General features: G+C 38.2%; 2 protein-coding genes across 4 annotated transcripts in view; both read right to left on the bottom strand.

Annotated features, from left to right (window-relative positions):
- Window positions 1–1,059, bottom strand: part of UPK1B (uroplakin 1B) — a 29,761-nt gene extending 28,702 nt beyond the window's left edge. The window contains exon 1 of the mRNA XM_044251439.1: window positions 921–1,059. The gene's annotated coding sequence lies outside the window, so the exon portion shown is untranslated. The remainder of the gene's footprint in view (window positions 1–920) is intronic.
- Window positions 1,060–9,212: 8,153 nt separating this feature from the next.
- On the bottom strand, window positions 9,213–24,726 carry TEX55 (testis expressed 55). Of its 3 annotated transcripts, none has more exons than XM_044255061.1 (4): window positions 23,403–24,726; window positions 22,621–22,767; window positions 20,316–20,378; window positions 9,213–10,120 (listed from the first exon to the last, which is right to left on the bottom strand). In XM_044255061.1, exons 1-4 carry the CDS (start codon window positions 24,552–24,554, stop codon window positions 10,070–10,072), a joined length of 1,413 nt encoding a protein of 470 aa, XP_044110996.1. In that variant the 5' UTR covers window positions 24,555–24,726; the 3' UTR covers window positions 9,213–10,069. The 3 variants fall into 3 exon arrangements, with proteins under 3 accessions (XP_044110996.1, XP_044110997.1, XP_044110998.1); XM_044255062.1 differs by having other exon boundaries at window positions 20,316–20,375; XM_044255063.1 differs by lacking the exon at window positions 20,316–20,378.
- Between the last annotated feature and the right edge of the window lie 307 nt (window positions 24,727–25,033).

Genomic DNA, 25,033 nt, shown 5'->3' with positions numbered 1-25,033 from the left:
GTTGTTAGAACAAAAAATATATTTAGGACCTGTGGATCCTGTAGATCAACTAATTGGTGAAGAGTAAAAATAAATTATGTAAAAATAACATTGCATAGATAAAGCTAATTTGTTGACTTATTTCAACTGACACATTTGCTAAACAGAACTGTTTGCAGAGAAGAAACATGAGTAAATTGCCTTACAAATCCCATTATGAGTAGGCAGGATCAAATGATTTCTGACAAGACTACCAGGGAAGTTTCTCCCTAATACATTATTAAGAAAGAACATGGCCCATTTCCTTAGATTTTCTTTATTTCTTTCTTTTTTTTTTTTAAGATTTATTTATTTGACAGAAAGAGAGAGAGAGAGATCACAAGTAGGCAGAGAGGCAGGCAGAGAGAGAGGGGGAAGCAGACTCCCTGCCCAGCAGAGAGCCCAATGCGGGGCTCGATCTCAGGACCCTGAGATCATGACCTGAGCCGAAAGCAGAGGCTTTAACCCACTGAGCCCCCCCAGGTGCTCCTCAAATTTTCTTTTTGGTTCTCTGACTTCACCAGGAAATTGGGGTCCACAGGGGTCTGTCTGAAATTTTAATCAGGAGATAAAATTTTTCCCAGGGTGCTTGGATTTGTCTTGGTCTTTCTGTCAGGAAATTGGAGGCTGAAATCAGGGTAGGTGAATAATACTCCCAGAATTTTAACCTCAGTTCTGAGAACAGGACAATATCAAATGATTTAAGAAAGCAATTTGTACCATTTAAAGTAAAAGAGAACAAAGGTGTTATAGTAGTCTTATTATAAAAAAGGACAGATCTATTCATGAGGAAATTATCGTCTTCCCCTTGCCCTTTCAGACCCCAGCTCGCCTCCCAGGAAGGCAACCCAACCATTGAGAGTGCAGTTGGCTTCCCGGCACAGTGAGATCAGTCTACTCACCTTGCCCTCTCTTCCTTCTCCTCCTTCTTGTGCTGTGCCGGCCCACTCTGCAAGCTGTTCTGGCCTGACGTGCTTTTCTACCCAGCACCAATTCTTTGAGCCTCCTGGACCAGGAGCAGTGGTCTGTGATTGGGAGGAGGCATCTCCCATGGGCTGAGCCTGATGCTGTCTGAGCTTGCCTCCCCGAGGCCGGAAGTAACAGGAAGTTTTTGGACCGTAGGTTTCTGCTACTTTGGAATGTACGATTCTGACAGATGGAAACAACCTTGACAGGGCTTAGCTCATCGCTCCTCTGGATTTCTCCTAGTTCTGGGCTTTTCTGGAACACATACTACTCAGGGCTTTTGTTTTTGTTTTGATTTAAAAATTTTTTTTAAATATTTGATTCTTATTTCTGTTTTTGTGCCTTCAAAGGCCTATTTATTGTCCTGACCACTCATAGTCATGCTGGTACATGTCTATCTGTCCAAGGCCATGTCTGGTTTCAGTTTTTATAACCTGCATTTTTTTACATTTAGGGGGAGAGTGATTGCCCGATTAGTCTAAAGACTAATAAGACTAATGTTGCCCTTTTCCTTTCCTCCCACTTCTCCCTTCCCTCCTCTTCCCTCCCCTTCCTCCTCCCTCCCCTCTCTCCCCTCCCCTCCTCTTCCCTTCCCCTGGAGCCACCGAGTGTCATACCCAGCACCAAGAACATTTCTGTTGACATCTGCATAACATATCATGGTTCGGGCACACGGTAGTTATTTAGCCTGCAGTTAAGGATGGGTGATGGCAGTAATGTTAGAATTCGTTGAATGCTTTCATCAGTAGACTCAGAAGTTCTCTTGGGTCTGGGTCATCTCTATAACAGGTTAGGTTCTTCAGGAAGCAGACTCTGAGGCCAAGTTTGTGTGCCATATATTTATTAGGGAATGCCCTTGCGATTAACGCCTTTGGAAGGAGAGGGAAGAAACAGGATTGGGCAGACAGAGAAGACAAACTGCCACGCAGGTGGGAAGTCTCAGGCACCCCCCTCCCTTCATCCAGAAAGCTCCAGAAGAAGATGGCCTGCCCAAGTTGTTCTGCATTGGGCCCCTCTGTGAACAGTCCTAGGTATAGGTGCCCTGGGAAGGTGGCTTTCAGTAGCTGAGACTATTCCTGAAGGGAGCTGACAGTGGAGGCTGGGCTTGCCAGTACTCCCAGCAGCTGGGCAGCACACTCCCCATTGCTGAGGGGGCCCTGCACGGGGCATCTATGTGTCCCCTCACGGCCTTATTCCTCCTCAGCTCTCTAGGGCCTGGTTAGATATGGCACAATCACTCACACAGTGCAATTCTATGCAACTGTGAAAAATGATGCCATAGAAAAAATTTAATGATGTGGAAATATGTTCACTGATTTATTCAACAAATATTTATTGAGAACTCATGATGTGCCAAGCACTCTTCTAAGTGCTAACAATAAAAAGAATAGGTTGTAAATAGTTTGTACAATATGATTATGCATATGTGTGTGTATATAATATACACACATTCATATATATATATATATGAATTTAAAAATTAGAAAGAATGTAAAGTAAATATCAATTGGGTTATATCTGGGTGATGTGATCTGCATGGCTTTTATTTTCTTTTTTTTTTCTTCATAGTTTCTATGCTTACAAAGGATCTCTATTACAATTACAGAGAGAGAAACATGTAAATTATTAAAAGTGTGCTCTTTTAGAAATCTTTGTGATAAAGAAGCAAGCAAGCAAACAAGGACATATGTTTCCATTCATATCCTAGGCATTTTATGTTCTATTACTAGGATTATGTGGGGAGAGAATAAACATGAATCTTCTCAAAATAGATAATGTGTACACAAAAGCCTGTAACAAAAAACAAGAGACTAGCTAGGAAAAGGAAGATTACTTTTCAGAGAGTAATTGCCACTCCTCCACCATCAGTGCCTCTCAGGCATCTGGAGGTAAAGAGGAGTATGTCTGGCCCTCTCCACCCGCTGTCCCATGGTGCCATCACCCTCCAGTGCTTTTTCCTTTTCTGTGGTCATTCCAAGGCACGTTAACAAACTTGGTGGCTGGATGTCTCCTGAGCTACACAATGTTGGTCCTCTACGCTCGCTCAAGCTTTCCAACCACCATGGGACTTCTCTCGTTCTTCGTTGGGACAGGGGACCACTGGACTAGTTCTCTTCAGAATCATTCCTCTCCCTAAACAGACCCCTCACTTTGTTTTGGGGGAAGGAGGAAGTTGCGGTGTCAGCTGGGTGGGAAAGCAATGGCTCCCTCAGGAAGTTCTGAGTTAGGAATGCGAATTACTTAAAGACTTTTGCTCCACTCATCAGTTTCATGGAAAACGTTTTCTCAAACATGATTTTGTCTGCCATATTTTTAGTTCTTCTAAAAGTCCCAGGCACTATAAGACTTACCCTTTACAACGGCCCTGTGAAATATATACTATTACGACCCCCCATTTTATAGATGAGGGCAGGAGGGTTTGAGGTGGTTAACTTGCCCAGGATTCCAGAGCTATGGAGGGGTGAAGACTCCTCTGGGTCTGTCTTCTTAGTCTGCACTCTTTAATTACTAGGCTATACTGTTTGAGTGTAGTTAGACAATTGGTGTAACTTTGAAAATGACACTAAAAATCTTAAGTTATTAATGTGACCTTTTCCCTATTAACTAGTTAATGAGGTGAATAGAGAGTAGAATATTGTTCGTGTGATATGTGAGAAGATATTGCCCATAAAACTGGCTCACAAGTAAGTCTGCCAGAGCACACCAGCTCCTTGGGGAGTGGAGGTCACGAATCAGAGCTCAGCTTCTGCATTGGAAATAACTGAGCCAAACCTGCAGACTGTGTGCGCAAAGTGCCTAGATCTGCCAATTCTCTAGTGCCTCTGAAGACTGCTTTTTCTATACCAGGTCTGGAATCTCTCTGCAAATTTTACTGAAATATATGAATTCAGGCTCTTTGGCCTTTAATGGGTCCTCTCTCTGACTCAGCCCTCCTCTTGCTCAACACTGACATTCCCATATTCTCGTCAACTCCTGTAGATGATAAATGTTTAACTCAGTTCATATTTTAGACTATGGCCACCAGAAGACAACTTCTTAAAGCAAACCTAGCCCTCTCCCAGGAAAGGGACATCCCATTGTTAATAGACTCTTATAATTGGACAGGACATTAGCTCATTTCAATAACCAGTTATGGTTATTATATGGAATGATGACACAGAATAACTATATTCCAATAACATAACCAGTTAGCCCATTTTTTCACCCAATGAAGAAATGCCTCTGTAACATCTCTGATAGCCAATATTAAGGGGCAAGTCTATGAAGCCTGTTGTGTTTACTGCAGAGATTTTGTTCAGGATGTTGTACCCAATTACCCATGTTGGGTCTAAGAGGTCTAAATATTCCCTTTGGTCTTAGCATCTGGGATGATTATATTTTTCCTAATCAACTAGTTTGTTTTATAACTATTTTAAAACCATTTTAAACTACTGAACACTGTAAATCTTTAATCAAATTCAATCTCACCCCCACTCTTACCATTTTTCCATTGAAGCTGCTTGTCAAGTTACAAACAACCTCTGTTTGGCTCATTCCGGTACACACTTCTTTGTCTTCCTTTGATTTGGTCACTTAGCTACAACTAGAATAGCTGAAGACTCCATTCTTCTCACACTACTCTCCTCTTCTGGCTTCCATGATACCGCATTTTTCCATGCTTCCCCTAGTTCTCTGCTAGCTCCTTCCCAGTCCCCACTGTTGTCTCCTCTTGGGTCTGACCAGTTGCATTGGAAAACTCAAGAGCTGGATCCAGCTCTGGATTCTGAATCTGGCTCTGAAACCACCATCAGGGCTCAGCCCCTTCCTCCTTGCCTTTCACTTATTGCCACTCCTTCATGGTTAGAAAGTTCAACAGTGAAAAAGAGCCACATTGTTTAGATTTAAGGAAAATAGTAAGAATTCCAGGTCTTTGTCTTCTTACAAGTATAAGTGTGTTTCTCTTCTTTTCTCCTGGAAACTTCTTTTTCTTTCCTTAGTCCCCAGCTCTTGAAGAGCAGTGAATTAGGTTGTGGCCTCTCTCTCTTTTTTTTTTTTTTTTAAGATTTTATTTATTTATTTGACAGAGAGAGAGATCACAAGTAGACAGAAAGGCAGGCAGAGAGAGAGGGAAGCAGGCTTTCTGCTGAGCAGAGAGCCCGATGTGAGGCTTGATCCCAGGACTCTGAGATCATGACCCGAGCCGAAGGCAGTGGCCTAACCCACTGAGCCACCCAGGCGCCCCGGTTGTGGCCTCTCTTAATTTGATTTAATAAGTATATATACTTCTGATTTTGTAACGTTTTTATTTATTTTATTAGATATCGGGGGAAGAAAATTCTGTGATGCAGTGTAAAGCTATACTTTTATTTTTTATTTATTTATTTATTTTTTTAAAAGATTTTATTTATTTATTTGACAGAGAGAGATTACAAGTAGGCAGAGAGGCAGGCAGAGAGAGAGAGGAGGAAGCAGGCTCCCCGCTGAGCAGAGAGCCCGATGTGGGACTCGATCCCAGGCCCCTGAGATCATGACCTGAGCCGAAGGCAGCGGCTTAACCCACTGAGCCACCCAGGCGCCCCAGTAAAGCTATACTTTTAATCAGAAGTGTCCTGAGGACCTTTAAGAACGTAAATCAGCCTTTGTGATTCCCTTCCTGAAAACCATTCAGTGGCTTCGTTTTGTGCTCAAGAGTAGGATCCAAGCCCCTCACCGTGGCTTATTAGTTGCTCATGTATTCACCAACTTCACTGAGCACGACTCTCATCCTGTGTGTGCTCCAAACACATGGCTTGCACACTTGCCATTCCTGTGAGTGGAAATCTGTTTCCTGTGGTGGTGCTGGGCTGCCTCCTTGTCCTTCCTAAAGGCCTTTCTGAGAGTGGCCTGCCCTCTCCACTCCAGTTACACTTGCTCATGTAAACATGGTTTATTTCCTTTGTAAAAATAATCAGGCTGGTATTACCTTGTTTATTTACTTGTTGCTTTTCTTCCTCTGCCTTCGCTGCCTCACTGAAACTAGAAGAGTTTAAAATGAATGAATGAGTTTCTGATTTGGAAGGTTTAGGGTGAATTAGATTTATTTGTCCTGGTGGAAAAAACCCCCCAAAACCAAACCAAAACAAAACAAAACAAAAAAACCCCCAAACTCCCCACAACCATTGCATTAAATAATGCTTGAGAAGAGCCAAAACTGTGTGACCAAAGGGCCAGTTTTACGAAGGGATCTGCATTTCTTTAAGTATTGCTCTAAATTATTCTTGACCTTTAAAATATTCATTTTTCTACTCTGATAAGAAAATGAATATATGTGCATTGCAGAAAATAAAAATCACTATCCTCCCTTATCTAGTGATAAACACAATATACATTTTGGTGTAGAATCATTCATTCAGGAACTATTTGAGGTACTATTATGTGTCAGGTACAATTCCAGCAGGCATTAAACAGATGGAATCCCTGCTTGAGGCACTTCTGATCTTTCTTCTTTGAATTCCCCCCACATAATTGGGATCACAACTTACTTAAAGTCATCTAAACCAGTTATTTTCACTTATGATATGATACAGACATTTCCCTATGGGATTATTCTACAACATAATCTTAATGGATATATTATATCCTGCCATATGAATATGTTATTATGTATTTAACTGAATCCCAAAGGTTGAAAATTCAGATTTGCAATTTTTTAATATTATAAAATAATGTTGTGAATTTTCTTATACATACATTTTTAAAAACATCTCATTATTTTCCTTGGTGTAAATTCCTAAAATTAGAGCTTCTGACTAAAAAGCATGTTTGTTTTAAAGTATTTAGAATCATGTGATCCAACTGAATTCCAGAAAGTTTGTAAAATATATATATACTCCACAACAGTGTGAGAAAGGGCCCATTTACCTCCACTTTAAAGCAGGTTAGTCACCATCTTTAAAAAGTTTTTTGTCTAAAATAATATTTAATTGGTATCTAATTTTTTAAAATTTATATTTCTTTAGCTATTAACATGTTTTCATTTATAACTGTCCCTTCATTCTTGCCCTTCTTTTTTGATTGGGAGTATTTATGGTTTTAAAAAATTCATTTGTGGGAACTTGTCATATAGTTAGAATATTGACCTGCCATGTTCACCACAATTACTATTCTTGATTAGTCATTTACATTTTTGGTAACTTTCTTCCATACTTTTAGAATATTTCATGTCACTTACATAAATATTTTCCTTAATGATTTTCACCTTTGGCTTTATGCTTAAAAAGGGCTTTCCAACTCAAGATTTTGTATTTCCCGATTCTTTTATTTCTTTCAGTCTGTCTTTTCCTACTTATCTCTTTAGAATATATGTACAGTTGTGTACATGTATGGATGCTATGTGGTATGGAGTAGATCCAACTATACCATCCAAATAATTAAACAGTAAGTCCTGCAACATTAATCAGGTGCATAGAAGTGTCATAATTTATTTGATCCATCTGGGGTTGGACATTTTTGAAGTTGGAAAATTATGCCCACTTTTTTTCTCAATATAAAAATTAGGCACAGATCTTCCTTATAAATTCTCCAGGCTCAGTGTCATATCTGGATGTGTCATTTGACTCTATGAGTGATTTCATTTTGGAGCAGTTTTGGTGATGACACGATGTGGCGGTGGGGGTAGGTGACTAAAACGGAATGTAAAGGTCACGAGAAAGGAGGAGTCCTTTGTTACTCACAGCTCACTCCTTTCTCCCATGTCTGCCCACACTGAGTTTGGCTCTGAGGCTCTGCCTGGAAAAACGTCTCTCTCCTCTGCGGGCTTTGAGGTGGAACTTCAGCCCTGCTCTGTCCCATCTGCTTTCTGTTTTCAGAAATCACAAAAATCTCTGGTTTCTGTCTCTTCTGCTTTGAGTATCAAGATGGATTTACTTCTTTTCATAAATCTTTACTGTAATTTTAATGGAGTTTGAAAATAACTGCTCCTTCTTTTTTAAATAAAACTACAACACAGAATTAGACAACTTAATTCTGCCTACAGACTCCTCTCTGTTGATAACAACAGGCCACCCTACCACTCTCTCTGATGTTAGGGTATTGCAAATTCTGCCAATGCTGCAAAAAATGGCCCTTTGAGAGCCTAATAAAGCACTGGAACACTAGTATTGTTTGCCACACGTGAAAAAAAAACAACCCCACAATTCTGAGTTCTAGCCTTCCATTATTCCCAAACAACTGACATGAAGATTCAAGGATAGATACACAGATCCCTGGAACCACACTTGGCCACATCTCTGTCAACAAAAATATATCCAGATACATGAGCACAAAAACATAATAGACATAATTGCACTTACATACTTACTTATATATATTTCACACTGATTACATAAGAAAAAGAAGAAGGCAAGTGGAGGAGATTGGGTAAGTAAAACAGTAAGTCAAGAAATAATAGGATTTATTTTGGAAATCATTTCATAGTATACACATATATCTGTAATAATTATATTGTGCACCTTACACAATGTTGTATGTTAATTATAGCTCAATAAAGCTAGACACACTCATGTACATGTACATATAAATAACAGGAGGCTAATTAAAAAAAATAAAGCATATGGAAGAGACTGAAGAGTAAAACAAGGGAATTTGTAAAGAATGGAGGAGATAGGTAATTCTCCTGGAGGGCTCAGATATTCCTGTTCCTAATGATTCTGAGTTTCTCCTTTACTCTCCTCTGTCATAAACTAGACTTAAAAATATTAACGTCCACATTTATTCTCTTTTAAATAACAGCTTTGTTGATATGTAATTCATATACCATAAAACCCACCCTTTTGACATGTAGAATGCAGTGGTTTTTATTTATTTATTTATTTTTTAAAAAAGATTTTATTTGTTTATTTGACAGAGATCCCAAGTAGACAGAGAGGCAGGTAGAGAGAGAGAGAGAGGGAAGCAGGCTCCCTGCTGAGCAGAGAGCCCGACGCGGGACTCGATCCCAGGACCCTGAGATCACGACCCGAGCCGAAGGCAGCGGCCCAACCCACTGAGCCACCCAGGCGCCCTGCAGTGGTTTTTAGAACAGAGTTGTGCACCATCACCACTATCTAATTCTAGCACATCATCATCACCACCATAAGAAACTTCATCCTCGTTACATTCACTCCCCATTACCCTTCCTCCTTTGCCTCTGACATCCACGAGTCTATTTTCTATCTCTATAGATTTGATTCATTGTGATGCAACCACATAATCACACCAAGTCACCAGTGTAAAGAATAAAATCTGGTTTAATATTCCAATTGAAATTAAACAAAAGTTTCAGCTTACAAAAATAGTATTAGCTGATCATGTCAGTTATGATTGCTGGGCAGATACTCTCATACCAGACAGACCATGTTAAGGCTTTTGCTTTTAAATACCAGTTCCACTGGTTACACAGTCCATATAATGTCGATACTCTTCAGGGGATAAAGGTAATGAGGAAGTGTGATTCTGCCTTTCCCACAGGTACTATGCACACAGGTGTGTACATAGTAGCATAATATGTTTGAATTTTGCTCTAGGTTAAAAACCAGAGGCAAGCTATCCCTAGGATTAGATTAAATCCCATCTATTAATGGCAGAATATAACAGGCAGGGTTAAAGAAGAAAACAGTAAAAATATGTTGGAGGTATTAAAAGACAAGAAAAAAGAGATTACAACAATCACTTTCCATTAAGAGAGGGGGGAAAAGGGATATATACATTATTTTCCACATATTTTCTGGTTGAAAATTTTATAAACAGCTTGGAGATATGATAGATTTGTATGCTTTATGAGAACTATGTATAAATTGGTCATATTATTTTCTTGATCCTCCTTGAGATTTGTAAACTGACTATTGTGCAGTGCTTTGGAGGAATGAGTCTTAAATACCAATGCATGGATAAGATTAACATGCATATATTTTGTATGATTAGCCAGAGGTATCTGTAAATTTCTGAAGTACTCTATAGATCTTTACTTAAAAATTAAGAACATATCTAGGCAGAGTCACTACCAATGACCATTCAAAAATCATTTTTCAGAGTGAGAGACAGAACATAGTGTTGATACTGAGGGTTGTAAACAATGCTGAGGAGAAATTCATTCTTTGCAGGTTTCACTTTTGTCTCTGTTTTCTATCATTTCCTGTACCTGAAGAGAATGAAAAACAATTTTTTTCCACTTGCAATTTTGGTCAACTTGGAATTACCATATCTTGTGGGGTTAAAATATATAGATATTTAAAATACAAAAGTCCTTGTAGTGACCTACTACAAATAATTCAGCCTGGTAAGTCCAGTGTACCTGTTGTAATTTCAGGGGAACCATTAAAATATATATATTTTTAAAGATTTGTTTATTTATTTGAGAGAGAGAGCAGAGTTGGGGAGAGGTAAAGGAGAGAGAGAGTGTCAAGCAGACTCTGCACTGAGTGCAGAGTCCCACACGGGGCTCCACCTTGCAACCCTGAGGTCACGACCTGAGCCAAAACCAAGAGTCGAATGTTTAACTGACTATGCCACCCAGGTGCCCCTATTAAAAAATACTCAAAGTAATTATTAGAGCAGTGACTCTATTATGTGTGATACTATAATTACACATACATATGATATACATTTTTCAAACCTATAGAATTCACAACACAGAATTCTAACATAAACCATGGACTTTAGTTAATGATAATATATCAATATTGGCTCATCACTGTTAAAATATGTACCACACCAATTCAAGGTGTCAATAACAGGGGAAACTAGGGGTGGGAAATGGGGAAAGGAGAAGGAAGTAAATGATAACTCACTGTACTTTCTGCTTAGTTGTTTTGTAAACCTAAAAACTACTCTAAAAATATAAGGTCTATCAATTTTTTGAAATCACCCTAATGGGAAACCAACAAAAAAAATTCAAAGCATATAACTTCTGAATTAATAGAAAACAGAGTGAAAAAAGAAAAAAAAAAGTAGAGGAAAATAAACAGAACAGGTAGAACAAATAGCATATAGTTGGACAATAGATGTAAACCCAAATATATCCTTAATAACATCAAGTATAAATGGGTTAAAATTAAAAGCATGTCAGATTTGAATAACATAAAAAATTCCATGCTATTTATAAGAAAGCCAACTAAAACTTAATGACAGAGTAAAGTTAAAAGCAATAAGCATATTATATCATTTAAAATTGACTAAAATAAATCTGATATAGCTATTATAATACTAAATAGTCATTAGAGTTCATGATATGCCTCTTAATGATAAAAAGATCAAGTTACCAGAAAAATATAAGAATCCTAATTCATACATGCCTAATAACATAACTGTAACTACATACACACAGCATAAATTAACAGAACTAAAGTAGACAAGCAAATTCACCATCATATTATAAGACTTGAACAACATATTTTGCAAACTTGATCTAATGAATGTATTTAGAACACTTGATCTAATGGGTATATTCTAATAATTGCAGAATAAATTTTTTCAACCCCAATTAATTCACTCACAGTTAATCATATGTTGCATCATAAAGCAAGTCAACACATTTCAAATATTTGAAATCTTGTTTTATGAGTAAAGTGCAATTGACTCAGAAATCATTAACCAAAGGGCAATTATAAAATCCAGTATTTGGTAGTTTATATAAATAATGTCCCCAAACCCATGAGTTGAAGAAGAAACATAATGAAAATTAGAAACTATTTTGAACTAAATAAGTGAAAATACCACATAGTTAGACTTATGTGATAAAACCTTAAATGTGTGTGTTTTATACAAAAAAGTAAGAACTGCTTTCTATATGCAAGAATAAGCACTTACAAAACGAATACTGCAAATAACACCTGTATACTATGAACAAGAATCAACTGTTGTGATATACCACATTCATAAAATGAAGAATAAAAATCACATGATTGTCTTAAAAGATAAAAAAAAATTGATGAAATTTAGCACCTTCTCATGATAAAAACTTTCAAAAGAAAGAATAGAAGGAGGTTACCTCAACATAAGGAAGGCCATTTAGAAAAGCCTGCAGCTAACATCATACTCAGTGGTGAAAACCTGAAAGCTCTTCCTCTAAGTTCAGGAACAAGACAAAAATACCCACTCTTGCCACTTGAACATAGTACTAGAAGTTCTAGCCAGAGCAATTAGGCAAGGAAAAGAAATAAAAGATATCCAAACCAAGAAGGAAAAAGTAAAATAATCTTTTGCACTTAAAAATGGATTGTATGTAAGTAGCATAATTTTAGATCATAGTCTGAATATTGTGAATAGTATGTGATGTAGACTGAATTCAGTCATATTCCTCTGGTGAATGTTGAAGTAGAAAAAAAAAACTCTAAAATTCTTATAGGACCACAAAAGACCTTGAATAACTAAATAAAGCTGGAGAAAGCAAAACAAAGATAGAGGCATCACACTTCTTTATTCCATATATAACAAGGCTAGAGTAATAAAAACAACAATATGGTACCAGTATAAAGACAGATATACAGAACAATAGAACAGAATAGAGATCCCAGAAATAAATCTATACATTCACAGTCAACTGATCTTCAATAGAGTGCCAAAGATACACAGAGGGAAAGGAAACTCTTTTCAACAAGTGGTACTGGGAAAACTGTTTACACACAAAGGAATGAAACTGGGCCCTTAAAAAATAATCAGAAAAATAATAATCATAATTATTATTATTATTTTTTTTTTTTAGAATTTTTTATTTATTTATTTGAGAGAGACAGTGAGAGAGGGCATGAGCGAGGAGAAGGTCAGAGAGCGAAGCAGACTCCCCATGGAGCTGGGAGCCTGATGTGGGACTCGATCCCGGGACTCCAGGATCACGCCCTGAGCCGAAGGCAGTCGTCCAACCAACTGAGCCACCCAGGTGTCCCAATAATCATAATTATTAATGGATTAAATACTTAAATGTAAGACCTGAAACTGTAAAATTCCTAGAAAATAATGTAGAGGGAAAGCTTCATAGCATTGGTCTTGGCAATTATTTCATGGGTACGACACCAAAAATACATGCAACGAAACTAAATAAGTGGGACTCCACCAAACTAAAAATCTTTCATATAGCAACCTAAACGATCAAGAGAGTCAACAGGCCACCTACAGAATGGGAGAAAATATTTGCAAACCATATATTTGATAAGGGGTTAATCTCCAAAATACATATTGTAACACATACAACTCAATAGTAAACAAACAAACAAACTAATAACCTAATTTGAAAATGGACTAAGGACTTGAATAGACATTTCTTCAAAGAAGACATACAAGTGACCAACAGGTATATGAAAGAATGTTCAGTGTCACTAATCATGAGGGAAATGCAAATCAAAACCACCAAAAGACATCATCTCACACCAGTTAGGGTAACTATTACCAAAACAAAAAGACATTAATTTGTAGGCAAGGATGTGGAGAAATTGGAACCTTTGCCCACTATTGGTGGGAATGCAAACATAGTGTAGCCACTATGGAAAACAGTATGGAGAATCCTCAAAAAAATAAAAAAAAAATAGAACTTCATATGATCCAGCAATTCAACTTCTGGGATTGCTCTATTTATCCAAAAGAATTGAAATCAGGATCTGGAAGAGATATGTTCATTGCAGCACTATTCATAGTAGCTATGATGTGGAAACAATCTAAATGTCAATCAACAGATAAATGGATAAAGATCGTGTGGTATATACACATAATGAAATACTATTCAGTCTCAAAAAGAACACAGTTTTGCAATATGTGACAATATGGATGAATAAAGACATTATGTGAAGTAAAATAAACCAATCACAAAAAGACAAATACGGTATACATGTATACAAATACGGTATACATGTATACCTTACATGAGGTATAAAGTGCAAATTCATAGAATCAAGGAATAGAATGATGGTTGCCAATGGTTAGGGAGAGGGGGAAGTGGGGAGATACTAATTCATGGGCAGAAAGTCTCAGTTAAGTAAGATAAATAAGCTATAGAGATCTACTATATAACATTGTACCTATAGTCAATAATAATGCAAGGTACACTTAATAATTTGTTAAAATGGTAGATCTCATGTTTCTTACCACAATAAAATGTTAAAAACAAATGGAAAAGACAATCAACAGATGCCAACTGCAAGATGATCCAATTTGAGATTATCAGATAGGCATTTAAAGCAGTTATTATAACTATGTTTAATGAAGTCAAGGAAAATATACTGGAAATCAAAGAAAATATAAACTATCCCAGAAGATAAGTAGAAAATAAAGAAAAGGACCAAACAGAAATTTTAGAACTGAAAATTAAAAAAAAAAAATCACTGGATGGGCTTAATCGAGAATAAAAAGATGACAGAAGAAAGAGTCAGTGAGCTTGAAAATAGAGCCAAGGAGTTATTTGACCTGGAGAGCAAGAAAATTTGAAAGAAATGAAGAGAACTTTAGGGCATCTGTGGGATAATATCAGTATCAAGGTCTAACATAAAGTTAGTTTGAGTATTAAAAGGAAAAGAGGGAGAGAGAAAGAATGGGGCAGAAAAATATCTGAAGAAACTGGCAGACAACTTCCAAAATTTGATGAAAGACATAAATTTATAAGATTTAAGTGGCTCAGCTAACTCCCCAAATCATAAATTCCAATGAACACCATGGTAAAACCTCTGGAAACTAAAGAAAATGAGATTATTATGAAGGCAGTCAGGAAAAAATGGCCCATTATGTAGAAGGGAACAACAATTTGGATGACTGTGGATTTCTCATCCAAAGCCATGAAGGTCAGGAATGAGTAAAATCACTTTTTAAGAGCTGGACAAGTCAATTCAGAATTCTATAGCCAGCAAAAATGTTTTACAAGAAGGAATGTGTCAGGTGAAAGAAAGTTACTAAGAGTCTTCTTTGCCATCAGTGCTGCAGTACAAAAAGTGCTGGAAGGGGGCGCCTGGGTGGCTCAGTGGATTAAAGCCTCTGCCTTTAGCTCAGGTCATGATCCCAGAGTCCTGGGATCTAGGTCCTAGGATGGAGACCTGCATCGAGAGCTCTCTGCTCAGCAGGGAGCCCGCTTCCCCCTCTCTCTCCGCCTGCCTCTCTGCCAACTTGTGATCTCTGTCTGCAAATAAATAAATAAAATCTTTTTAAAAAATGCTGGAAGAAGTTTTTCATGTTGAAAGGAAATAACTTCAGAGAGAAATACAAAAATTCACAAAGGAAGTAAGAACATTAGAAACAGAAACTATGTAGATAAATGTAAAATATGACTTTTGTTTTCTCTTAAGTTCCTTAAAATACATATGATTATTTAAAGCCAAAATAATTGACTTGTGGGAGTTTTCACTTATGTAGAAAGTGATGGATATGACAACTTTAACATAAAAGAATAGATGGGACTAAAGGACTCTGTATGATAATAAAGTTTCCTTTTCATGTGCAGCAATACAAGTATTAATTGTATACTGTGGAAGGTTAGCAATACATATTGCAATCCCTAGAGCAATCACTAAAAAATAATAAGAGGTATAACTAAAAACCAATATACAAATTAAAGTAGAATACTGAAATTATTCAAATAATCTAAGAGAAAGTGATGACAGAGGAAGAAAAGAATGAAAAAGACAAAAAAAAATAATGAGAGCTCTAGATTCAAGCATACTAATAATTAGGTTAAATGCTAATGGCCTAAACCAGGGGTTAGCAAACTTCTTCTGAAAAGAGCTGGATACTACATATTTTAGGCATTGCAGAACACATACTATTTGTTGATGCTATGGAATCTCCCTCTCCCTTTCCTTTCTTGAACTTATTTCTCTTCTTCTTCCTCTCTCCTTCCTTCTTCTCCTTCTTCCTCTCTCTTCTCTTCCTTCTTCTCCTCCTCCTCCTTCCTCTTCAACCACTTTAAAATGGCAAATTCTTTCTAACCTTACGGGCCATTTAAAACTAGGTGGTCCATAGTTTGCCTACCCTTGTTCTAAATGGCTCAATTAAAAAGCAGAGAATATCAGAAAGGATAATAAAGACCCAACTATGTAGTACCTACAAGAGATACAATTCAAATATAAAGAATAGATAGGTTGAAAATAAATGGATGAAAAAAAATATACCAAGTGAACTATAAGATAGGAAGGCTGGACTGGCTATATTAATATCAGAGAAAATAGACTTCAAGGCAAAGAATATTACCAAGGAGAAAGCTAGACATTTCATAATGATAAAAGAGTCAATTAATCAGAAAGACACAATAATCACAAATGTGCATGTACCTTGCTGTTTTCAGATGTCCTGGTGTTAGTGTAGGGAAAAAGAACCCAAGGGGAACTCAGTAAATCCCTGAGTTGAGAAGACAAAGCTGAGATCCTGGGGAAACCAAGACAGTTATAGTACATAAGGCAGAGTGCCAGAGATGAGAGAATGGCACAGAAAGCACTCTGGAAAGCTGCAGAAAGTCCCCTTCAAGTTATCCTCTGAATATCAATCAGTGTATGTGTGTGAGAAAACTAGCAGAGGCCTCGGCAAATTGATCTACAGGAATAGTGCCTATTACCACCAGTCAAACTGGAAAACCTCATGATGCATGGAGCATTGGGTAGAATACTCAAAAGCGTCTTACCTCAGAAGTGGGAAATAATTAGCCCTAGACTGAAAACTCTTCTGCTCCTCTAAAAAATCTTAAAAGCAAAATCTGAAAATATCAAGCTGTTTCCAAGTAAATTAGCAGGGCCCCAAAATAAAGTCCAAGAATATTTACAAGAATACAAAAAATTCTACCACCCATACAAGGCAAAATTCATAATATCTTATACCAATCAAAAAGTTCCAGGTATATACCTACAGTGAATACAATGTTATGTGTCAATTACAGCTCAATAAAAAAAATTACCAAGCATATAAAGACCAGGAAAATTAAAACCGTTATTATAACTGTATTCTCTATGTGCAAAAAGTGAAGTAGAGATATCATCACTCTAGAAAAGACACAAACTAAACTCCTAGGGATGAAACTACAGAATTATAATGTATGCAGTGAGAAACATACTTTATTATTAATGGGAATTTAGACACTGCAGAAAACAAGATTAGTAAACTTGAAGACATAGTGATAGAAAGTATCCAAAATGATATAGAGGGAAGAAATTTAATAGAGAATCAAGTGAGCTGTGAGACAACTTCAAAGGGCCCATTATATGTGTAACTGAGTTCCAAGAGGAGGAAGCTAAGACAGAAAAATGTCTGAAGAAACATTTGGCTGACAACTTTCCAAATATGATGAAGACCATGAGCCCACAGTTCCTAGAAGTTCAAAGCACCACATAAGAAACATGAAGAAAAGCAGAGCAATGCCACTGTAAGTGAGAGTATAAACTGATCAAAGTATTTTGGAAAACTTTTGGGCAGCCATCTTTTAAAGCTGAACTTAGGTCAATACCCTACAACTTAGCAATTCTCTTTCTAGATATGAACCCAATAGAAATGCATGTACATATGCACCAAGAGGTAAGTACAAATGTTCACTGCTGCATTATTCAGAACAACCTAAAGTCTAACTCAGAATAGAGGATACAGAAATGAAAAGGAATGAGTATGCATAAGATGAATGAATCTCATAAACATACTGTTGCTCAAAAGAAGCCAGCCCCCAAATAGTACATAATATTTGATTTCATTTATATAAAAATCTAAAAAAAAAAGCCAAACTAATCTAGAAGTCAGAATAGTGGTTATTTTGTGGAAAAGAAAGGGTAGTGATTGGAAACAGGCACCATATGGGATTTGATGAGCTGGTAACATTCTATCTCTTGTCGTAGTCAGTAGTTTCATGGGTCTATTAAATTAGTGGTAATTTGTCAAGTTGTACAGTTTTGACTTGTGTAATTTCCTGTATGTATGCTTGAAAAGTTTTGAAAATGAAAATAGACATATTTTACTACATTACCAGAATAAGGGAGAAAAAATCATGCAATCATCTCAATAGATATAGAAAAATAATCTGATAAAGATAATGATTCATGATGAACAACTCTCAGAAAACAGATTAAGACAACAACTTCCTTAATATGGTTAATAGTATCTATAGAACACGCCAAACATCATACTTAACGGTTAAATAGGGAAAACTTTTTTTTTTTTTTTTTAAGATTAAGAGCAAGCAAAGTGAACCACTGTAGCTACTTCTATCCAATATTAATTCTACTGGAGATCCCTAACTAGTGTAGTGTATCAGTCAGTGTCCCCACAGAATAGAATTCAATAAAGGTTCATTCAGAAAGGGTTCATTCAAAAGAATTAGGCATAGGGGAGTCACAGAAGATAACACAATAATCCAAAGCCAGTAAAAGTGGAGATAACCTCTTAACCTTGAAGGTCAAGAGGAGAGGACATTATTGGAATTCAGAAGCAAAAGTCATGTAAAAAGTTGTCTTGAGAGGAGCAGCGACCTCCAGACTACTCAAGATAGGTCATAAGGGAAAAGACCAGGGAAATAAACCTGATCTCACTTTCTTTCCTCCTCCCAATCATCCTCCAGAGTTTCCCATTGGTTTAACCCATCCGGAAGTCAGAAGGAATGAAAGCCTGTTGATCTAGTCTGTATGGATTAGCTACTTTGTAGGGTAGAAAAGGAAAAAAGGTGGATCTGAAGAGAAAAAGAAGATACAGGCACGCCTGGGTGGCTCAGTTGGTTAAGCGGCTGCCTTCAGCTTGGGTCATGATCCCGGCGTCCTGGGATCGAGTCCCACATCGGGCTCTGTGCTGGGCGGGGAGCCTGCTTCTCCCTCTGCCTCTGCCTGCCACTCTGTCTGCCTGCCACTCTGTCTGCCTGTGCTCACTTGCTCTCTCTCCCTCTCTCTCTCTGACAAATAAATAAAATCTTTAAAAAAAAAAAAAAAGAAGATACATAATAAATGCAATAAGACAAGTGGGAAAAAAAAGGATAAGGATCAGAAAAATCAAATAAAACTATTTGCAAATGATATGATTATATATGTAGAAATACCCACACTATCTACAAATACATGTTTAGAATTAATAAGAATTCAGTAAGGTTGCTGGATATAATATCAGCAAAAAAATTGCTGTATTTCTATATGCCAGCATATAGAACCTGAAATTTCAAAAATTTCTATTTACAAAGGCATCAAAATTATAAAATGCCTATGAATAAGTCTATCACAAATATGTAAAATCTTCGTGCAAATAATAACTGTACTGAGAGAAATTAAAGACCTAAGTAAATGCAGAGGATAAAGGATTAGAAATACTCATTGTTTCAAGCCATCCCTTCTTCCCAAATTGATCTACAGATTCAGCACAGTCCTAGTAAAAATCTCATCAGTGTGTGTTTCTGATTGTGTGTGTATGTGTTTGTGACTTGATAAATATTGATATGGGAATGCACAGGCCTAAGAATAAACAAGATATTTTTAAAGAGAAGTAAGATATGATGACTTGCTCTGATTGACTTTAAGACTTATTTTAAGGTATACGAAATTAAGACAGTCTTATATGGAGCAAGGATAAACAAATATACCATCAAACTTAACTAAAAAGCAGTATGGGAGGTACGGTCCTTTTACTAAAGGTGCTTGGTTAATTGGATGTCTGCTTAGAAAAAAAAAATGTAACTTGATCCCACCTCACAGCCTACACAAAGTCAATTCTGAAGAGACTGGATATCAATGTCAAAGGCAAAATAAAGTAAGTTTAACCCTCTGCCCCCCCCCCCCAATCTACAACTCTCTATGAGATAATATAAGGGGCTATGTCAAGAGTTTGGACTAAGAAGACTTCCAAAAGAGGACACCAGAGGCACTAACCATGAATTTAAAAGGTTGTAAATGTAACTGTATCAAAATTAAGAATTTCTTCACAGACCTGTACCCCTGGGGATAAAAATACATTATATGTTTATAAAAAAAATAAAAAATTAATAAAAAAATTAAGAATTTCTGTTCATCAAAAGATACCTTCAAGAGATAAAAAGGGAAGGCAGAGAGAAGGAAAAGAAACCTGCAAGAAACTCAACAAAGGGCTCAAACCCTTCTAGAAATCATATAAAACTGTGACAAGTGAGGAAGAAAAAGACAATAGAAAAATAAGTACTTCCAAATGGCCAATAAACAAGTTAAAAGGTATGCAGCTGCCTTAGTCATCAGGAAAAAGCAGATGGATGCTGCAGATGTTACTATTTACCCATGAATATGGCTAATGCTAAAAAGACATTAGCGTTCAACATTTTCTAAGTGCTTACTTCATGATAACCCATGGAGTTGGACATGTTTTGTTTTGGGTGCATGTATGTGTGCTGCATTTTACAATAAACAAAATTAAAAGCTTGTTCTCTTTCTCCTATTCCATACCTGGCACAGCATAAAACTGAGTGGGTCCTCTGGCTTTTCATAGACTAAGTTCTCAGTGATCTGCTGAGAGAGAGCATGAGGCATCACATTATGGTTTGAGCTGAAGTGGTCAGGTTCTAGCTGAAGCTGCGTTTTGCACTAACCCAACACCATAGTCTTTTAAAGAGATGTATGTAACTCTACAAAGTGACAAATTACTTTCTAACTACTGATAAAGCAAGGCAAATTAAAGTAAAATATAGAAGAATAAAAATTTCATAATAAATAGCAATGGACATTTTTCTAGCGTCCAAGATCAAACAAGTAGTGAGAAAGTTTTGGACAAAGTTTTTGTTTTGAGAATTCTGATTTGCTAGCCTGAGAAATAAATGAATTAATCACTTTATCTTTATTCAAAAGAAAAATCTTTTGAGTAAATTAAAAACACGATATGTCTTTACATAGAAACTTCCTTGTGAGGTATTTGATTTTAAAAGGTGAAAAAGACGTTTAATGTTTATAATAATAAATGAGAAAGCATATACAAAACTTCAAAATTCACTTCCATACTTTGTTGTTATTTAATAACTCAAAAAATTATAATAAAGTAAGCAGAAGTCTCATTTGCAGGGAATAACAGTGGGGCAAGTTTCTGGTATAAAATATTTAATATCCGTTTAATGCACCCATGCCAATTACATATTTCATATGTTTCTATTGAGCACATACCTGATAACTAATTTTTCATATAATAATGTTGTATTTTCAAGTATTGTTTTTCCTTGACAGATGAAGGAAATTATTTATAAAATGATTTGATTTCTACTTTCTTCAATTCATTAATAATTTGTAGTTCTCTCATTAAAGCCAGAAAACCCAGCCATTAGCACTCTCCCACAAAAAGATGTTTTAAGAAAGAAAAGGCATAGAGCAGGGTTGATGGAGTAAAATCACTCTGTTTTATATGAGGAAACTAAGATTCACTGAAGTTAATTAATTTTCTCCAAATCACAAAGATGAGAATTGGCAAAGTTAGGTTGGGGCTTTGGCTAACAGATTGCATAATTTGTGTTCTTGCCTCTATACCCTACTTCCTGAAACTTAAACTTTCCCAGTTTAAATTTTTTTTTCTCCCAATTTGCACATTTTCATTTGAGGTAGACCATTTTTATTTTACACCTTTCTAACCACAACGTTACTACATGTACACATTATGATATAGATACTTGCGCCTTGGTGGGTAATAATATTAACATAAAAATAAATATTTGGAAAAACAAAAACAGCCCACCAAATAACAAAAAATTATATAAATGTGATAATCTCTTCTAATTCTCTACTGACCAAGAAAACGTCACACTTTCAAGGAGGCTCCAGCCCCATATCCTAAGGTCAATGAAATTTGTAACTTCAAGAATTATTTTTATTTATTTATTTTTTTTAAGATTTTATTTATTTGTCATAGAGAGAGAAGCGAGAGTGAGCACAGGCAGACAGAGTGGCAGGCAGAGGCAGAGGGAGAAGCAGGCTCCCTGCCAAGCAAGGAGCCCAATGCAGGACTCGATCCCAGGACAGTGGGATCATGACCTGAGCCGAAGGCAGCCGCTTAACTAACTGAGCCACCCAGGCATCCCTGTAACTTCAAGAATTAAAAGCAACTTTCAACTACTTCTTTTTCTCCCTAAGAAATGCAGTTTTTAGGTGGTCCCAGATTGGTCATCTTGTGAAAGTATTATATTTGTGCCTGAAAAAGGTTTTTTCTTGCCTTTTCAATTGCCAATATTTTGTCAATTGTCAATATTTTCAATTGTCAATATTTCCTTCCCAGTCTGACTCAAGCTGTAAGCCTTGGCCAACTTTTTCCCTATCAACTAACCTGCCTGACCTCTAATCCCTGTGAAGGGCTTCATACTACAGTAAGCAGCATTCTTTGTTTTCTGTCTTTTTCCCCCCAATTTATTTATTTATTTATCTGAAAGAGAGAGAGCATGAGGTGGGGGAGAAGCAGAGGGAGAGGGAGAAGCAGACTCCTCGCTGAGCAAGGAGCCTGATGTGGGGTTTGATCCCGGGACCCCAAGATCTTGACTTGAGCCTAAGGTACACTATCTCCACTGACTGAGCCCCCCATATACCCTCATTCTTTGATATTGCTCATTTACTACTTTTGGTTAACACATTTCAGTGCACTTACTGACTTCTCAATGAGTTTATATCCTTTTTATAACAAAGACCCATTCTTGTACCTCTACGAGCCAGGTCCAAGTTTGTCTTTTACATTGTAGTCCCTTTAAAGCTCACTCTTAAAGAACAGGGTTGAGAGGTTTACCTGGAATATTTGCAGAATGTGGTGCTTCTCCATGTATCGTAGTGAAACTTGATAAGGATCTTCATATACAATAGGAGGGAACTGCCTCCTATAAGTCTGATTGTATCCAAAAGATTTCCTTCCTTCTTGGTGTTCTGGAACATCATCCTGAAATAGAAATATCCCCCCACCAGAGAGTCTTTAATAAACTGAAAAGACCCAGGAAGTTCTGTTGTTATTGTTGTTATTATCAGTGGAATCTGGTGTTGGAGGGACCTGAACACCGGGAACTGGAGAAAAGACACACTCTGATGACAAACCTGACTGGTCCCCCTGGCAACATAATGCACCTCAAGTCCCGGGACGTACCTTACACATCTCCAATCTACTTCAAATACTTTTCCCTTCATAGGGATCTCCAACTGATTCCAAGAAGAGAATCAGTTGAGAAGCCTTTCCTTTGGAGGAATCCCAGAGAGGGGAAATGACTTAGTGCCCCAGAGCAGAAAGCAGAACTAGGTCTTGAAACCCAGGTCTCCTGAATCCTGGCTCATGATCCTTCCTGAATGCCCTTCCTGTAGCAGCAGAACAACAAATCTACTTCCCACCCTATTTCCTGCCTTTCTGGGATCTCCTGCCCTTCCTGAATCAACTGCAGGTTTATTCCTCAAAGATGGAATAGGCAGGTTTATTCCTCATCTTTGATTCAACATGTACCCTCTCCCTGCCCCCATACCAACACAACAGGCCCTTGCCTTGGCCTCCAATCCCCCAGGTGGTTATCAAATGCCCCTTTAACCTACAGGCTTGGTTTCTACAGCTTCAGTTTTTTCTTGACTGATGATATAGTCCAACTTGGGTGAGATATAGGGGAATCTCTGGGAATAGATTTGATCTTTTGCTTGCAAATCACTGGTGAGTCTGGCACCAAATGAGCCAAAGGTTGGCAGATAGGTCTCACTTTCATTGTCAGTCTCAACTGAAACTGGGGAATTGTCACCGGTGGTTTCTTTGGTCTCAAATTCACAGGGTTCTATTCTGGGCTCAGCTTCTTTGTACCCCTTAATGTCACCAAATTGGGCAAATATTCTGTCGTCATACTGGCCAGGTGCTCCATAGTTAGCTAGGTAGTCCTTGTAGTAATTCTCTTCAGCCATTAAGTGTTCCATCTCGTCGCTGTAGTCAGCATTGTCAACGAAAAGGTGATCGGCACTGCGGTCATCTTGGTCAGCAGCTTCCTCATACACATCTTGGTGAGTCTTTAGAGATGGTACGAGGTCAGCTTGGTTAGATGGTCTATGACCAATCTTTTCAGAAGTTCTTCGTTGGACCAGGCCAGACAACCGGCTGTCGATCTGTTCTAAAGTTCTGTTGTCAGACTGGCTGGGCATTCTGTGGCCAATCTGTTCAGAGGCTCGTTGTTCTGATGAGACAGACGATCTATGGTGACTCTGCTCATAAGCTCTTGGCTCAGTCTGGCTGGACATTCTGCGGTCAATCTGCCTGTAATCTCTGCTTTCAGCCTGGTGGGACCTCCTGCGTTCAGACTGCTCAGAAGTTCTTTGTTCACGTGGAAGAAACATCTGGCTGTCAGTTTCTTCCACCTGTACACGATTGGATTGTCTAGATGTCCTCCTGTCTGTCTGTTCATACATTCTTGGGTCGTCCTGATCAGATGCACTACGCTGAGCAACATTAGCGTGGTCGGATGCCCTGAGATCCATTTGATCAGATGCTTGGAGCCCGGTGGGTTCAGATCCTTTGCGGTCAGTCTGTCCGGACATTCTTTGGGCAGCCTGCTCAGCCGTTCTGGGATCAGTCTGGTCCTCTACATTTTCTTCATCCTGGTTCTGCCAGTTGTCTTCCTGGCCATCTGTGTGGCTGTCATCTGGGGACTTAGCTGTGCTTTCTGGTGCCAAGGATTCTGCGGGAGCCTCTTCAGGAGGCTCTTCCATTTTCTGCCCTGGCTGGTCTAGGTTGCCAGACGCGGTGGGTGGGGCCGACCTGGTCTCCTAGGTGACCTTCACAGGGTGGGCGACGTTGCCGCCCACAGCTTTGTTCGGGCCTCTGGGCGCCAGCTCTTCTGGGTGCTCGGGCGCCACCTGGCCCGAGTTAAAACTGCCTCGCGCTCTGTGTGCTGCCAGGAGTGCCCAGTCCGCGGACGCTCAGTGTGGACGCGAGAGCAGGGCGGGTGCTCTTGTCGTGACAAGAGGTGATGACCTCACGCGGCGGTCGCCGCCGCCCAGCCACTAGGCTCCGGCCTCTGTGAATCGTCGCCCCAGAACTGTACCCACCGCCTGGAAGCTCCCAGCGGGCGTGCGAACCGAAAAAGTTCAGGTACCTCGACTCGAATCCCCACCGCAGGGTTAGCCGAGGAGGCTGCGGCCGTCCACCGGGGGGCAGCACACGCGCTCGGCGCTCGCGGCCGCCATCC

This window comes from Neovison vison, chromosome 6 (genome assembly GCF_020171115.1).
Source record: "Neovison vison isolate M4711 chromosome 6, ASM_NN_V1, whole genome shotgun sequence".
NCBI classification, from domain to species: Eukaryota; Metazoa; Chordata; class Mammalia; order Carnivora; family Mustelidae; genus Neogale; species Neogale vison.
The sequence above is the reverse complement of the archived record's forward strand: the minus strand, read 5'-3'. Positions and strand labels throughout refer to the sequence as shown.